The sequence below is a fragment of the Vigna angularis genome, chromosome 3 (assembly GCF_016808095.1).
Source record: "Vigna angularis cultivar LongXiaoDou No.4 chromosome 3, ASM1680809v1, whole genome shotgun sequence".
NCBI classification, from domain to species: Eukaryota; Viridiplantae; Streptophyta; class Magnoliopsida; order Fabales; family Fabaceae; genus Vigna; species Vigna angularis.
In genome coordinates this window covers 14583732-14602689 of record NC_068972.1, presented here as the reverse complement: position 1 = coordinate 14602689, position 18958 = coordinate 14583732, and the positions used below count along the sequence as shown (strand labels likewise).

The window sequence follows — 18958 nt, the reverse complement described above, 5'->3', positions numbered from 1 at the left end:
TTCATTCATATCGATAGGAATCAATTACGCATACAACAATTGATTTTGCAAATTAAATTCAATGCCAACTATAGCTTTTAATATTTAAAAACAAAATTTAATAACAATAAAAAGAAAAAAGATATAACCCAGTTGCAGTGTCGCCAAATTGAATAAGTGAAAAGGTGTATTAGGATTAGGTGAATATTTCGGAGTTTTTATTTTAAAGTAAAAATAAAAATTATTAAAATATTTTTACGTTTGAAATATGTTTTTTTTTCATAAATGATAATTTATATGTATATATGTGTATATGTATATATATATATATATATATATATATATTTATATATATATATATATATATATATATATATATATATATATTTATTAGGTTTGCTAACTTGCGTATGTCTGATTTTCAGTTGGTACATTTTAGTAATGTGTATCGGGTTTTGGTAAACAAAAATACCCTAATGATTCTAAGTTTTAAGGTTAAGGGTATTTTAATAATTTTCATTGTCAAAATTAAAAAAAAAAACCTCAAACCCTTGATCACCACCTCCTTCATTTCTCTCAACCATTTTTCTTTCATCTCTCTCACTTCAACATTTTCTCTGTTATCCCAACGAAACATTCGCCTAACCGTCCGCCAATCCATAATGGAATCGCTACTTCCATTTTCAATGTGAAGTTTTTTTCTCCTTGAATTGTCTACAATCCCTAACCTAACAACCTCTTATAGTAATAATGAAGAAAACATCCAAACACCAAGTAGGGTGTTTAAGTGTATAAGAAGAAAATTACTAATTCTAAAATTTAAAAACGAAATTTAATAATAATCAGAAGGGAAAATATATAACACAGCTCTCCAATCAAAAATGAATGAATAGAGTATGAGCAACAATTGCGATGTCGCGGGTTGTGTGTGGGTGAGGAAAAGTATGGAGATGAAAAAGAGACAAATTGGATAAGTGAGGAAGGTCGATTAAGGTTTGGCGAGTGTTTCGATTTTTTTTCAATTGGGACTAGAGTAGGGATGAGAGAGAAAATGTTGGAGTGAGAGAAATGAAAGAGAAAGGGTTGAGAGGAATGAGGGAGGTGAGTAAAGGTTTAGAGGTTTCTTTTTTTTTTTTTTTTGATAATGAAAATTATTAAAATACCCTTAATCTTAAAACTTAGAATCCATGATATATTAGGATATTTTTGTCTACTAAAACCCGATACACATTACTCAAATGTACTAACTGATAAACACACATACGCAAGTTAGCAAACCCCATATATATATATATATATATATATATATATATATATATATATATATATATATATACACACACACACGAGGTTTGCTAATTTTTGTAATGTCTTAAAGTGTATCAAATTTTAATTAACAAAAATACTCTCATATATTATGAATTTTAAATTTTAAGGTTAAGGGCATTTGAATAATTTTTGAATATTTTTTATTTTAAAATTAAAATTAAAATTATTAAAATATCTGTGTTTAAAGTATGTCCTTTTTTATGAATAGATTATTTTTATTAACTAAAATTTCGTACACTTCAAATGTTATATAAGTTAATAAATTCATATATATATATATATATATATATATATATATATATTTTGTTTCTTTTTTATTAGATATTGAATCCAAAACAATTGTTGAAAAATTGAAAAACAAAAACACACTTAAAATTGAAAGGTTTTTTCTTTAAAAATAATTTCAAGATGAAGCGAAACTTAAAATTAGTTAGATAAACACTATTTAAGAAAGAAATTAAGTTTTTATGTAGAGACAAGTGTGAAAGTTCTTATATTATTAATACACTTTTAAGTTAATTACTGTATAACATAACAAACTTACTATTTATACAAATTATAATTGATTAGAAAAGTAAAAAAGCAAAAGTTTAGATGTAACACTTTTGGACGATTAATAGGTATAAAAAATTTTAAGTTAATCTGTCTAATTGTCAAAAATGGAAAAAGTTGATACTGTGACATTTTTTTTATCATGTATTAGTTTAACATGATTAAATATATTTAAATATGTTTGTAGTTCTTAAATTTAAATACGAAAGTAAAATTTATTAATAAATTAAATTTTAATATATTTTAGTTTTTAAACTTTAAAAATTAATAAATATACTTATTAAAATAATTTTATCTTCATCGTATATCATTGATAAAATTATCTTTATTACATATACACTAATAAAGGCAATTTTATCAATGATTTGTACTAACAATGAGACTTTTATCTTCATCACATATAAAATTTACAAATAATTGATAAAATACATTAAAAAAGACAATTTCATCAATTATTTGTAAGACTTTTAGATAAGATATCTGAACTTATCTCTTTATAATATTTACCTCTTTTTCTTCCTAACAAGTTACATTTATCATACAATTGATCCCTTTGTTAGGTGGGTTTATGTAGATATCAGCTTAATAAATTGAGTATACGACTTTTCATGATGAAGAAAATACCAAAAAAATGCAAAATTTCCACAAAGAAGTAATCAGGAATGAAGTCACGAGGTGGATTGATGAGACTAACCTGAGTAAGTATATTAATAATATTAGTGAGAAAATGTTTATCTTACTTAGCATAAACATGGAATTTGATTCTTGTGGTGGGCCTTCCTCTTATTCTTGCTATCTTCTTCTATCCAATTAATTGATTGCTTTTAGAAAACCACCTCATCATCTATGATTGAGTAAAAAGCAAAGGGCCTCACTGAGAGGCACAGCAAAAGGTTCAGAAACTGTCATGCCAAATAATTTATGGTCTAAAAAAATAATAATTGATTCTCTTTTCAACTTACCTTCAGCTCCATTCCTTGTCAACTCAATTATCATCCTCATGCATATAAATATACTTAACTCAGTTTCTTCTCATTAGCACTAACTTTAACACTGTTCATTATAATGATGTAACCTATTTAGTTGCTTTGTCCATTAATAGCTGAGTTGGAAGAGTTTTAGGGCATTTCAATGTTGACTAAGCTCTTTGGTGTAATCTTAGAGCCGTGCCAAATGGATGAATATCCCACACGCTTTGTTTGGGTCCCGCTAACACATGGTTTAAGTGTAAATTTGACTTAGCTGTTGCACTCAATTATTGCATATCTATTCAGGAAAGAAAAAGAAAATAAAGCAAACAGCTAAAGGTCTATCAATACTTATTTCATTACCAGGGAGTACAAATAAACTTGGACAGATTTACAGACTCTACAGTTTTCATATTTTACATGCCTCAAATATCAAATTCAGGATGACTAACATTTGTAACCAAAATCTGATTTTCTTTATCCTAGATAAATAAACACTCGAGTGTATGTTGATGCCTTTTGTGGGGGTGGGAAAAGGATTTTAGCTAGCAGTTACTGATTTCCATGTTGATAAACTGAGATTCCTATAAAAAAAGGTGGGAATGATGTAGAAATAGGATAGCCTCTATATGGGGGAATTTATATTATATATAATCTACAAAAGAATCCAATGAGTACCTCACAAAATTATATATCAACAGCATCAACTGGTAGGGAAACTGTCCTGTGCAGAGAGTGTGGAAGCAATGAGCCAGTATAAAAACTCTTTGCAGTAACCATACCTTTGCCAGGGGATTCTGTCGCCTCACAATTTTGGGCCCTTTGGGTGTCCGAATTGGGGCTGCTTTCATGGACATGAGCGTGGTTATTAGAATCATAATGACACTTATTAGTAGGAGGTTTCATCTGAGTCCCATTGTTACCTTCTTTTAATGATGTTTCTGTCAGTGAAGGTGACAAGAAGCCATTTTCTGTTTTGTGCTCTTTGTTAGTACTGTGTGAAGATTGCTCAAACTGTCGGTCCTTATGATCCCTTAATTCCATTTGGTACTTGGCTCTTAGCCATCTGAGTTCCTTTTGGATCTCTTTCTCATAGTCATCTCCTAGGTCACAGTAGGCAGATTGGATAGTAGAGAAGTCATGACTTCCAGATAAATTTCTTCGAGAATTTGCAGCACTGAATGAAACCTTGTTTTCCCAAACATCATGTTCTTTATCCTTAGCTGGAAGTAGTTTATCTAATTGTTCGCATTGTTCGTCAGAATGGCTTTGATCAGACTCTACTGGACTCAGTTCACGACTTTCGTGCTGATTCCATAACTCCTGATACTGCAAGCTGTCTAACTGGCTTGATATGTTCAGATCCCCTCTAGCATGGTTGTCATACTCTTCAGATTGGAAGGTAATCTCCTCAAAGCGCCCATGCATTGAAGCACATCCATGCCTACAACACCCTAGTTGCAGGTTCTTGTCACCTGGATTGTGTGAGAGAAAATCCAAAAAAGAGCCGCTAGAAGTATGATTAGACACACAATTGTGACAGAAACCTTGATTTGCAAAACGGGGAGTTTCGTCAATTCCTGGTCCCGGTCTCCATTCAGGTACCAAGGAAGCAATTTCCCCATCAATCATATCAGCTATTCTGGTAACATCCTGATCAGTAATGTCCAGCTCTGCAACCATTTCAGTTGCCACACTTATTGCTGTGTCCGTCTCTATGTCAAATGGGAAATAAATATTTCGGATGCGACCTGTGACAATCAAATCATACTATCAGGCTTAAATTCCATGGTGAAATATACAAATCGCAGGTTTTATAAGACACGGTAAAAGGGGCTAGCCAACCTTCTTTATCAGCAATTCTTAGTCTCAAAAAGATGCCACCATCATCTTTCCTCTTGCCCTTGATGCTTATGTCAACATCTTCAGAGGGTTCATCATCATGGTACTCAAAAAGTTCAATTCCACTTGGTTCAATCTCAGCCGGATGAGGACACCAGTCTCCTTCATACCCAAAGCCATTTGAGTATTCATTACTGAAGTTACTGTAGCTTCGATGAAGATCAAAGAATGGCTGTCTGATGAGAGGACCAAATTCATCCAATTCTCCATTTTCTACAGTTCTCGTATCATATTCATAATCATCAATTCGAAGAAATGGATCATCTAGAAGCTCCCTTGCAGAAAGCCTAAGAGACACCGTGGCCAAGCATTTTTCAACAAATTGTCGCACCTCCGGATCCTTCACTCTATATAAAGCATCTGGCTTTTTCCCCTGGAGGTAGAAAATGCCAATGAAATTTCACCACCAATGAAAACTCCCTTATAAAAAAGACAAAGAAAGGGAACAAACTTACAGAAACAACTTTCTTATAGATTTGAGCTGGATGAGTACATTCACTATAAGGATATTCGAATGTGACCATCTCTAATATGCACATCCCAAAGGAATAGATGTCAACTAGCTCATTATACGCCTCTTCATATACTTCAGGGGCCATGAACTCTGGCGTCCCTGTGAAAACACGAGACACAGATGAAGCCCCAACTAGAATCACTGATCCTTGTTATTACCAAATCATTTACGAAAGACATACAAATTGTCATCGGATTTTGAGCTGGCCTCATATTTTTTGACAACTACCTACACGATATTGTTGAAATTAAACAAACATACCTACACAATGAGCTGCATGAGATTTCCGGAGAATTGCTGCCAAACCAAGATCCCCAATCTTCACTTCCCCTTGGTTTCCATTGACAAATATGTTATCACATTTTAGATCTCTATGGATCACAGGGGGATCGTGACTATGAAGATAGAGAAGTCCATTCAAGATCTGTCTACACCAATGCTTCACTGCTCTGATGTTAACTCTCTTGTGCTTTAGCCTATACCTATTTCACAATTAAAACAAGCGAAAGTAAGAAAGAAGAAGAAACGATCCCACTATACAAGATCTAGAATGCACAGAGACAGAAATAATGTAGCTGCCGGGATAGTAGTCGCAACTAAGGAACTTACTGTCTAAGTGTACCGGAGGTGAACATTTCAGTCACGAAGTTGATATTCCTATTAGCAGTATCAACCCAAGAAGTGTAGAATTTCATAATGTTCCTGTGCTTCAATGTTTTCAGGAGATGAATTTCACAATAAAGCCTCTCAAGATCTTCAGGACTTTGCAGAAAATCATACAGCTTGACCTGGTTCCAAGCAACTTCAATCCCTTGATACTCATCAAATGCCCTATATCTGCATCAATTAAGAAGCAAAACCACAAACAAAGAAAAAGTAGATTTATCAGATGCCCTTCTCCACAAACTCAACGAAAAGCGTAAAGAAGTTCAGTTTCTAAGGAAACCAAGGAAACCAGAACTAGGCCCGACATACAATAAACATGAAGGGAAAAAAAAATCCAACTTTGAGAAAAAAAAAATGATGGTAAATGAAATAGGATGAGCTTGTAAGCATACACTGTCTTTGAAGCTCCTTTTCCTAGGATTTCATTGTACTGCAATAAACAGGGAAAATCATCATGAAAGTGAGGCACAGGAGGGAGAGGAGGAAATGGGGAGAAAGAGAGTATACTCTGCCATATCTGCCAGTTGGATCAACTTCAACAAACTCAGAGTCATCTGGTTCAAGGTGTGTGACCCCATTCATCGTCTGAATTTGCTGCACTGGATGCCTCTTTTTCTATGCTATGATTAGATTTCTCTCCTATGTTCTTCCTCTTTCGTTATGGCACGAACACAACCCAAAAGGGAGGAAGAGGGAGGAATAATATTTTTTTTAAATAATACTTTTTCAGCAACCTTTCGAGGAGATTTTTTTAACAAAAAAAACCCATAAAATAATTCACGAGAAAGAGAATAAAAACAGGGGGCCGAGAGAGAGAAAGTTAACCAGAAAGAGAAGGGAAAACTGTATGTGTGCCACAAATTCTGAGGGGAATGGGAAACAATACAAAGAAAGAGAGTCATCCAATCCATGAGGGAACGTGACTAATAGACAAAGGAGAGAGACGTGCACAGTCATCAGCTCTGTTTTTAATCTTAACCATAATCCTCAATTTTTAAAACATTTGAATTATAATAACTATGAGTTTGACCAATTGAATCTATCGATCCATATTAGCTTTACTGGTTCAATCTCTGGTTTTAAGTTAAAAAACAACATTAATTAATCATAGCAACACGACAAACCCAGCACGGACAGAGCTGGCCTGTAAAGTAAAAATGTTAAGTGAAAAACAACGCCGCGCTCCGTACCACCTACCAGACTCAACGCAACTGCCACAAAAAATATTAATTACTCACTTTTTTTTCCTTTATTCTAAAAATATTGAAGCGCCTACGTTTGCTTTCTTCTGCTTTGTTGCCCGTGTAGGTGAAACTTTTAGAACTTACGTTACAAAAGCATGACTCACTGCTCTGTGAAAAAAAATATTTATATAATCACTCATCCTTGTAATTGTGCAATTTTAATTAATTGCTTTCGTAGTTTTGACATTTAATTTGATATTATTATTAGTAAAAAGTTGAACTGAATCTTTCAATTTCTAAAAACAAAGCCTAGGGGACCTGGGATCCCAAAAGAGCTACTAGCATTCACATTTATGACATAAAGGACTAAAAATTTTACCTCCATGCAAGTTCCCTGGAACGGTGACGGTTGTAAGATTGTAGGAAATGCATTTATCCATTTTTGGTAAAAACACATCCACTTGGTTTGTCAGATTTTTTCAAGACATATATATCCTTCTATTCGAAATAAAATTTTGTGAGCCTTCCATAGCCACTATAAACTCCCACTACTTTTTATCCATTATCTGCCCACATTCCTACAGAAAACTCGGCTGGTAGAAACCCAGGTTTTTCCAGATTAAACACATTCTATGATAGTCACGAAGACAATGAATATCTTCAGTATTAGTACTGCATCTCTTACCTGTTGAGATTTGAACGAGTCTATACGTTGAATTTCTGAATGAGTGAGTAAATACCATCTATAGTTTTTTATATCAATTAAATAAAAAAAATTATAATATATAAATAAATATAAATCTTATTTTTATAAATTGGTTTTGTAAAATTATATTAGACCTAAAATTTATTTTTAAAATAATATTTAAATTATTTAAATTTTATCCTAACATATCCTTAATTTCTTTTAAGAAAAAAAAGTTTTTCACACATATACAAGAGATGTGTGAGGAAATACTATTTAGGTTATGCACACAGTAAAAAATAGCCTCATTTGAATTTGATATAAGGTTGTTTCCATGTCTGAAGATTCCTACATGCACACACTGTAACACACAGAGGGAGAGGGAATGGATTCCGAGTGCAGTGGAAGGCAGGGAATGCATTATCAGTGTGTAAAGGAGGGGTTGGATTCCATTTTTACGTTGGTGGAATCAATTATTTTTGGGTTGAAAGGGAGGTGAAATCGATTCCCATTGCTACTGGAATCAATTATGTTGTCTGCGGAATCGAATCTTCATTGATGCTGAATCTATTATGCTGTTCGCACGATGTGCTAATGCAAAAACACATCAATTCTGATACACATGATATAAAGGTCAATTCAACACATCCAATACAAGGTGGATGTCTCTTTTACAATAGAAATATGACTTTCATTATATTAGATGTCTACTAATTTTCATAATCATTATGATCATCGTAATACCAATCACAATAATAAAAAAATTAATAAGAATAATATTATCATTATGATACTTTATTATGATTTAATATTTTCCTTTAATATCTCACCTTTTCGTTTTATAATAACTGTACTATTAAAACTTAAGTATTGTTTATAACTATAATAGTAACAATAGTTTTATTATTAATATAAAAATTATTATTTAAAAAAAATGTAATTAAAATTTATTCTTACAATTCCCTTTTAATTTTAACTTTGTCTTCCCAATTTAGATTATAAATAACAATTTCAAATTATTTTTCAATATCATTTCCACTATTTACATTTAAATTTATATCACATTTATCCTCATAATCATCTAATTTTATCAATTAAAATATTTTTTAATATATAATATTCATCACATAATACACAAACTATCATAAATTGTAATCTAAAATCTACTTAAATCACACAATTTTTTTTCTTAATCCAAACAATACCAAAATTTCCTTAAATTTGTCTATTTACTCTCTTTCAAATCCTCTTCCAAATCTTTATATATAGAGACACTCTTCCTCAAATTCATATATTCAAAGGACCATACTCTTAAAGTATTACTTAAATAGATAAAAGAACTGGTATATGTTGTTGTTTTTTTCAAATTATGGTCTAATTAAAAACTTAATTTAAAAAAAATCATGTGTGTATGTGTGTGTGCATATTGTATATTGTTTTTGTTTTCAAAATATGATCAAGGTTAAAATACTTAGTTGGTTATTGTATGTTTGAAAATCTCAAAGTAAGTTCTCATATATTGATTGCTCCCAATTAGGTCTTTGTTGTTTAAAATGTTTAACTAAATTTACATCAATTGCTTAAATTTGTTTCTAATTTAGTTACTATATTGATCACAAACTTTTATATGAAAAAATGTTATTAGTGTAGGTTGATCTATTATTACAATTATTAGTTATCAAATTTGTCATTCCATACAATTTTTGCTCAAAATTTTAGGTCTGTTTATAACTTTCACCAACCGGTATTTAATAGTACGTCAATACTGTACTCTATATTACACCTTTTTTTCTTTTATATTTATACTTCAGAGCTGGACAAAACGGGCACAGTTTATTAGTTGCCCACTCATCTTAGTTTTATTAATTGGTTTGATTATCTTATCATGTTGCAAGTGATTTTAATACAATACACATTTTAACAAATTTATTATTAAAATGGTATTAGAGGATAAAGTTTATACCCTTTTTTTTTCAATAGCATCTGGAGAGTGGAAAAAACAAGAAGTATTTAAGTTGTTTCTTAAACAATATGATATTATTAAACATGGTACCGACATAAATTTTTTACTTTTTTTAATTTTATAATTGATGTCTAAAAGAAATGTTAAGGAACTCTTTATTTGTTTTAGAATTTTGATATCAATATTAATATTTCAATTTCAAATTCAAGTAATATTTTAAAGTTAACTACTGTATACTCAAAAAATTATTCATTTTAAAACATCAAATTTCATCACTATTTTGTTATTAGATCTTAATTCTTAAATGATATAACACTGTTAGACCTACTAGAAAAAAAGCAACTCAAAACTTAAAACAAACATTAACATATGTTTGTTTCCGGTGTTTGTCATAATAAAATAAAATATAATATAATATAATATTTATTATTTATATAATAAATATTTAAAATATATTAATAAAAATAATTTTAAAATATATTTAATTAATTAATTTGATTAAAACAATATTTATAGTTCATCAAATTATTACAAATTTTAATTTTATTTTTATTTTTTAAATTTTTTATTCGAACAACTTTACTTTCTTCTCCTTGAAAATGCAAAGATAAGAACAGATGCTGTGATAACTTCTCTACTAATTATTTTCACCGACTATTCTTCATAGGTCACAATCATTGGCACACAGACCAAAGTCAATTCAGAGGATCGATAAGCTTTAGTTTCAGCATTTTCATCATTCAATATTTTTGTTTTCAATACTTATAAAAAGAATTGTACTGTAACTAGTCATTTATAAGAAAATATTTGAGTAACAAGGTTGCCCATAAACATTGTTTCAAATGTACTATAAGACAATCGATGAATGATTAAGTGTTTGATAAAAATAATTGTTGAAGAATAAGATTGGTGGAATTGGATACAAGGGTTCGTTGTAACGAAATATTAGTCAATTACAAAAAATTATTATTATTACAGGGCAAAATCGTCAATAAAAAGTAGTATAGTTAGTGGAGACGAAAATTATTAAGTAATGATAATAGATATGATCAGTTTTATACTTGTTTTAGACACACAGTATATAATCTTTGAATTTTCATAGCTTAATTATGGAAATGACTTATGATTCAGATTTTGGGGCATGCAAAATTTAACACCAAGCTCCAAATAATTCACACTGTGAAAATTTTAACACCAACTACCAAATAGCAAGTACAATACAACTAATTAGTAATAAAGACCATAGTATATAAAAAGGGATAATTTTATAATTATAAAAGCAGAGAATTAAACTTATATAATAAAAATATATATCATTTATATTATAGATGTAATCAATAATATAATTCAGTTATTAATAACTTTAAATAAAATGAATTTATCTTGATTTATATAAAGTTGATAGTTAAATAAGATGAATTACATAAATAATGACCCTTAATATGTATAAAATAATATTTATAAATGATAATTTTTAATATAACACAAATATTAAATGATAATCCTAAATAATATCTTAAACTTCAAATAGACAAATACAATTTAAAATAATTTTAAACTAAAAATACAATTTAAAATCACAACAATATAAATTTTTATGTAACATAAAATGAAATCACTTGTCTTTTATTCTTCTATAATATTAGAATTAAAGTATTGAATTAAAAAATCTAACATATATTTATCTTATTAAACGTCTTCCTTATCATCATTTATAATAAAAATAATGTTGATTAATACATGATAACAATGAAAGATTAAGTAACACATAATTAAATTAATTTTATATAATAATGATAATGTTACACGTTGGTTCAAAATCGTGCAACAAATTTTAAATTAAAATAAGTGTTAAAAAAGTTGAAAGAATGATACTCGTGATCAATACATAAAAAACAAAGAATAAAAATAAACTCGTTGTAAAGTCCATTAAAATTATCATTTTAATAAATAATAGCATTTTTTTTAGTAGTAATAATTTTAAAGGTAGAAAATGTAATTAATAAGAAAATTATGGTAAAAAAAATTAAAAATTTATGACGAAGGATTATAATAATTTCAGAAATTTTTAATAAAATATTATTTTAATAAGATATTAAAAAAAATTTAAATAGTGTTAAATCTTAGCTTATAAATAGCAAGAAGGGGAGGCTGAAATTTGGACCTGTTAAGAGGAAATTTTAGTTGCAAAGAAGAGATTCGAGAAGATTTTCGGGAACAATCCGATCCAAGATATTGAGTCTGGAATAAAGGTAAGGGGAGCTAACTTTCCTAGGCTTTTATGTTAATTATTTAATTACTATTGATGTATTGAATTATTGTATATCTCTATGTGTTAGTGTATCTTTTTCTATTGCATCTTTCTGGAAGGATAAAAAGATGTCTAACCGGTTATGCCAGATTCAACTTCTTAAATCTCCATAACATTTATTGCTTTTATTTGCATCTTTCTGGAAGGATAAGAAGATGTCTAACCGGCTATGTTAGATTCAACTTCTAGTTCCCTAGAACATTTATTGTTTTTCTTTTCTCTTGCATCTTTCTCGAAGGATAAGAATATGTCTAACCAGGTATGCCAAATTCAACTTATTAGTTCCCCAGAACGTTTATATTAAGTAGTGGTATCAAAATAAATTGTAACCCGCAAGCCAATCTGACTCACCACGGGTTTGAGTCGGGTTGGATTTGAAAAAAATGTAATTTTTTTATGTGGGTTAATTTTCAACCCGGCTCACTTAGAACCCGGCTCACCAGGTTGAACCCATTGTAAGCCGGGTTGGCTCACTAATCCACCTAATTTACTTTTTGTTTCAATATATTAGTTAGCATTTTTTTTATTATATTGTAGATGGTGATAAAGAAGAAAATGTTTCAAGAGAGGAAACTATTATAGATTTATTTATTCAAGACTCTAATATTGTAAATGGACAAGTGATACAAAAATTATCAATATTAAAAACTTATTTGTTCGCCTTTTGTACATGTTTTTGGATTACACTTTGATGATATGATACTTTTTGTTATTTATTTTGAATTGTCTTTGGAGTTTAATATCATTTTAGTGTGACATTTAGTTAGATTTGAATTAAAAAATTGTAATTTTTTTATTTTAAAAAAAACTTATAATTAAATGAGTCAGTAAGCCAATCTGTTTAACCCCCAACCCATGGTGGGTCGGGCCGAGTTTGAATTTTTTCAGCTCACTAAGTGAGCTGGGTTGGGTTGACTCACTAAGTGACCAACCCGTGGTGAGCCAGGTTGGATTGAGCCGGCTTACCCGTTTTGACAGCTCTAATATTAAGGTTATTTTTTGTATGGTAGGATAGAGGAATCTTAAAAACCAGAGTTGGTACATCCCTGATCATAGAGCAGCCCTAGTCTAATCGAGTAAGTTGTGACTAGTCATATGTACTGACATTTATGGTGAGTTTGATTCGTCAAACATTTGATTCTTCTCCGGTAACCATTTATAGTAATATTTTATTATTGTTAATTTATTTTGTGATATATTCATTTTGTATGATTTCTGTGATGAATGTATTTTATGATGTTGGATATGAAATTATGCATTTCAATATAGTATAAGTCTCGGGGAGAGACTCTATAATGGTATGGTATTAGTGTATATGTTGATGTTGAGGGTCCTATTGGTGGTGGTTATCCTAATACTCTAATAATTATCCAGTCTCAAATAGAGAAGGATGTGTTATGTGGTGAAAGTGGTAGGAGGTCCTAGTCTATGTTCAATTATGGTCATAGATGTTAACGAACTAACCTTGTGGGTGATATGATATATTGTATTTGGCCAAGATTATGATGTGAGAGGAGTAGAGGTCACCACAAGTGCATGACCACCCGAGACTTTCATCAACATTATATCCGAAAAATAGAGTCTAGTTAATAATTGCATCTTACAAGAATTTACGGTGAATGTATTATGTATAACAATAGTGATATGACTCCTTTTAAAATTTTACATGGTAGTTCACCCTTACTTGTTTAGTGATATGACTCCTTTTAAAATTTTACATGGTAGTTCACCCTTACTTGTTTTTTTGTGCCAGAAAATCATATCTTTGCGATGATCGTATAACGTATATGTTATACAGGAGCAGATAAGGAACGACATTTGAACCAATACAAGTGAAGTAGGAGGCAACAAAGAAATGAAGAATAGTTAAAGAAGAAAAAAAAATTATGAGTGTTTTATGGATGTTTGAAAGCATAATACAATTGTATGATATTTATATGATTAGTGTGTGAGAATTTAGGATGTTACACTCATTAATAACATTAATGACTAAAAATGCTAAGTATGTCACAATAAATCTTAGATAAGTTTAGATAATAAAATCAACAATTAATCTAATAACTAAATAGATCAACTTATAAAAAATTATGGATTAATATTTTCTTATATAAATAAAAATTTAACTCAAACATTTTGATATGATTAATATGTTCATTTAAATAATCAACACATTTATTATATATTAAAAGAGAATTTTAATACGTCAGTAGAAAATGAGATTTAAATAAAATGAATTAAGTTGTATTGAGAAACTTGATGATTAAAAATATTTTGATACGTTCTTTAAATAATTTATATATTTGATCTTCTAAAGTATTAATTTTTTTCTTCACATGTAAAATAATGAATGTCATCATAATGATCTTGACACCGGAAAAACCTAGAAAATGATGTAAGATAAGTAGTGATTTTTATAAAAGGAAAACATTATATTCTTTAATAATAAAAGGTTTAAACTATAAATATATTTCTAATAACTAGAATTCATTTTATATAAAACGAAATATTTTTAAAAACTACTTTTTTTTAATTTTTTGTTTTTCTTTTTAAGTTTTTCTTTTTAAGTTTTTCTTTTTCACCTATTTGACAATTAGAGACATTTTTATGATCAAAAGTGTTAAGTTTTATAAGGATAACCAATAAGAATCTCCAATTAAGTATGTTGACCCTTTTCTCTTTTCTCTATGTTCAAATATGTTTTTTCCTTGCATGTAAGTTTCGTCTATTTATATGTGCCTTTATAATCTTCAATAAGAGTATATGTTGATTAATGATCATATATGATATGATCGTTTTTGTGGTGTTTCTATGTATAAATAGAACATCTTGCGGAGTCAAAATATGTTTTGATGTTTTAAGAGCTATTAAAATTGTATTACAGGTGAGGGAAAACTAATTTTAGCTTTTACTTATTGATTTCTTATTCTAATGGTTGATAGTAATTTCGGTGTGGTAGAAGCTTGAGCTTTGATTTATCGCTTGTTGATGGTCTTTAATAAGTTGACTTGTTAAATTTGTACTTGTTAGTGGATTGTATCTTGTGTGAGAAACATGGTGTATGAAATTCAATTGTGAACATGAGTACCTCTGTGAGATTATTTAGTTGAATAATATGACTATACTTGAGTTAAGAGCATGACATTTTAAGTAAATATTAAGTGGAAATTAATTTAAAAGGTGTCAAATTACTCAATTGAAGCTTAGAGAGAGAACTTGTGAGTGTTGTTACAGTGTCGAACGATACTAATACTATTGGGTGCCACTCATTATAGTGGTTCTCTATGTTGGTCGTCATTGCGCCGCCTAATGCCATTGGATGCCACTTTTCATAATTAAATCTTGGGAGCTCTAGTGGTGTTATTGTTGGGTGCACATTGGGCTCGTTGGGTGGGAAAAAGTAACTTTAGACACCATTTGGTTAGTTTTGGGTGAGAGTTTTCAAGAGTCACCTGCTAAGCGGGGGTCAACAAATCTGAGCGGTATCAAATAGTTTTCATTACTTGTTTTACAATTACACAAGAGGTTAATTAATGTGTATATATGTATATATATGATGTATGTAGTTAATTTTATGTGTGATATTGATTTTAAAAGGGTGAAGTAAAGTTATCTTGGTGTTGATAAAAGGGTTTTCAAGGAGGAAATCCTTTTTTCGTATGTTTCTTTAGTGTATGCATTGATGTAGAGGTTCATTACTAAAGGTTATTTTAACACTCTAATAATTATCCAAACTTATATAGAAGAGAGTAGGTTGTGTAAGAGTAGCAAGAGGCCCTAGTCAGAGAGCTTTCCTATGACCTATGACAGGGGAAAGACTAACCTTGTGTATGGTGGTGAAACTCATTAACAATGAGTCTATAAAGCAATAGAGGTCACTTTAAGTGCATAGCTTGTCAAGGTCTAATATCAATGCATGTATTCGTATAAATTAAGTTTAGAAAAGTATTTAATTGTGTGACTATGTCTTTACAACTGTTTGGATTACTTTGTATGTTGATACAACACATTTAATTGATATATGATCTTTCTTTTTGCAAATTGACTTATCCTCATGTGTTTATTGGTGTTAAGGTGTGCTGTTTTCTTCTTTTTGTAATGTTTACCTTATTATTATGAGTAGTTGAAGATGTGCATGTAGAGACACCTCTTGTGGATGAGAAGCCAAAGGTTTGAGTTGTTGGACGATTTTAGATTATGTTAGGTATAATTTTGGAATAAAACCATATTATAGAAGCTTAAAATGTATATGTGTTATATTATTATAGTCTTTTATTTTGGATGACTGTACTAATTATATGATATCATTTAAAATATCTGTTTTATAAATATTGTAATGAAATGTTTTAATTTTGAATTACCTTACTTATTTTAATTTTATTCTAACAATTCTATTTATTTTATTTGTTCTTATATATTTAATAGTCTCTCATCATTTAAAAAATGAGATCAAGAGAAGTTTAAATATTTTGTTCTTCAATTATGTAAGGTGTCTATCAAAAACAAAATCATAATAAAACTTTAAACTCCAAAAACAAACACTTCAAATATAATATTTGACTCTATAATGATATTATTTGATGAACTTAATATAAGAACAATATTAATTTTTTTTCAATAAAAATGAAACACTCATATTATCTATAGGAATAAGCTTTGGATTTAATGTTTATTTCTTCTTTTAACATATTATATATATATATATATATATATATATATATATATATATATATATATATGGAATGCATTCATTTCTCGTAAAAACAATTTTAAAGAGTTTAATAGTTATAGGCTGTTAAAGAGCTAAAAAAATCACCATTTTAATGTTTTTAGAAATAGTTAGTATAAATATAAAAATTTATCATACAAAGCTGGTATTAAAGTTAGATCATGTTGATTGTGTATTTTTGCCAGAAAAAGTATGATCCATTAAACAAAGAGGGAATAAATAGTACTAGTATGAATTAAGAATTTGGAAAGTAATGATAGAGAGAGAAAAAAAAAGGTTAGATGGAAATAATAAAGTAATATTTAGAATAGTAGGAATGATCTGAATAGGTGTGGTGTGTATGGAGGTTAGGGTGCAGTTATTGTAAACAGCAGCACATGCAGAGTTTAGTGGGATCCTATGCACTCTTCACCCAAATATCTTTCATCCTTTGTTTATTTTCCAGAGGATTTTGGGGCTTCATTGGAGGAGGAGAGGAATATTCATTTCAACTGTGTTTTGATTACTATATGATTAAAAAAAAAAATCTTATAATTAAAATAAGTAAATTTTTACTCAAAGGGATTTACCATTTCATATTCTTTTTTTCTCAAAATTTATTATTTGTGATACTTAGATACACAAATACTTCAAATACCATGCCCTGAGACGATGTTATTACTATCATAAAATTATAAACACAGATTGAAAATAAAATGTATAGATTGTATGTATTAATATTTAAACTAATATTAAAGTTGTAAAATTATATCCTCTATAGTAAATATATCATGTATGTAAATACATGTCAAATCATATAATGTATTGACTCATGCAAGAAAATGAACAATATAGCCTGAATTATGTTAATCATAATAGAATTGTTGTCATAAGAGAAATTATTATATTTTGTACACATATTATATCTATTGTTAATGAAATCAATATACTATCAAATTTTAAAATATTGATTTATTTGCTAATTAATATGATAATTACATTTTTTTTCTTTGTAACTCAAAAATATTTCAGTAAAAGATTTTAAATTGAATAGAAAATGAAGTTTATAAGCAACTGATATATTCTAAAAATTTTAATTTAGAATTTTTTTATTTTCTTGTTAAATGAGTTTTTTTCTTCCTATTTTATTAAACTGAACTTTTATAAAGTAGAAGAAAAATATATTAAATTAAATTGATCAAAATTCGGAGAAATCTTCTAAAAATTGATGTATTATTACCAACTGTGATTACTCAAAATTGATTATAAAACTCAAACGATAATGTAATCACTAGAATTTCAGAGTTCATAGAAGTGTGGATTGAGTTGCATTTCATGTAAACAGGAAAGTATCACTCAAATGACATGGTTAATATCTTGTTACTCAAAAGAAAATTATTATCTTCAATAATGATATTAACAATATTTGGTATAAAAGACATTATTAAAGATATATGATTAATGTTGAAATACATGGCATGGTGTTCACATCATGTCATTTTTTTTTGTGTAAGTCATTATACACATGAATTAGTACAAAAACAACATATAACGTCACGCGTTCAACCTTCAACTACTGAATAGCCAAAGTTAAAAATGACCGGTGATATTTTTGTAAATAAATACAATTATTAAACGTCGTTTAGAATTGTAATTCGACGTAAAAAGATATAAAATATCGTTTAGAATTGTAATTCGACGTAAAAGGTTAGTGAATTCAATAAAAATTCGAGCAAGAGATTGAAAATTCATTCACTTTATCTTAGCGCGCGAGACCCTCTTCTCTTCTCAAACTTTTCTCGAACGAAGTTTGACGACCATGTAATCTTTCTTTCATTTGATACAGATTCATGTTAATTAACTACTTTATGTATAATTTTCGTTTGTTTTGATTGATTATTTTCGTACTCTCGTCCTTTATAGGCGCATTCTGCTTTCTCTCTTAGTGGCGACGACACTTTATTCCGACGAATCCACCTTTTGAAGGTTAGTTTTCGTTTTGAAGAACTTATTTCTTAAACTTGTTTGTTTATTTTTGTTGAATTTGTTTGTTGAATTTGTTTGTTGTTGGTGTTGTTTTGTTGAACTTGTTTATTGTTATTCTTTGATTGAATTTGTTTGTTATTGGTTATTATTGTTTGTTTTTGATACTATGCTACAAGTTCATAGTTTATGCTTTATAAAATACCAAAAACTTAAA

The 18958-nt window shown here is 29.0% G+C and overlaps 1 protein-coding gene across 2 annotated transcripts; it reads right to left on the bottom strand.

The window, feature by feature from the left end:
* Positions 1 to 3153: 3153 nt before the first annotated feature.
* Positions 3154 to 6846, bottom strand: LOC108345900 (probable serine/threonine-protein kinase WNK9). Of its 2 annotated transcripts, XM_052874252.1 has the most exons (9): positions 6418 to 6846; positions 6303 to 6340; positions 5854 to 6081; positions 5506 to 5726; positions 5186 to 5343; positions 4674 to 5103; positions 3752 to 4579; positions 3507 to 3669; positions 3154 to 3412 (listed from the first exon to the last, which is right to left on the bottom strand). In XM_052874252.1, exons 1-9 carry the CDS (start codon positions 6490 to 6492, stop codon positions 3370 to 3372), a joined length of 2184 nt encoding a protein of 727 aa, XP_052730212.1. In that variant the 5' UTR covers positions 6493 to 6846; the 3' UTR covers positions 3154 to 3369. The 2 variants fall into 2 exon arrangements, with proteins under 2 accessions (XP_052730212.1, XP_017440236.1); XM_017584747.2 differs by having other exon boundaries at positions 3154 to 4579; positions 6418 to 6839.
* Between the last annotated feature and the right edge of the window lie 12112 nt (positions 6847 to 18958).

Excerpts from the sequence above, each read along its gene's own strand:
- LOC108345900 (XM_017584747.2), bottom strand. The coding sequence starts at position 6,492 with ATGAATGGGGTCACACACCTTGAACCAGATGACTCTGAGTTTGTTGAA. Across the intron at positions 6,082-6,302 it reads AAAGGAGCTTCAAAGACAGT|ATATAGGGCATTTGATGAGT; the intron begins GTATGCTTACAA and ends TAATTGATGCAG. Across the intron at positions 5,344-5,505 it reads TCATGCAGCTCATTGTGTAG|GGACGCCAGAGTTCATGGCC; the intron begins GTATGTTTGTTT and ends GTGTTTTCACAG.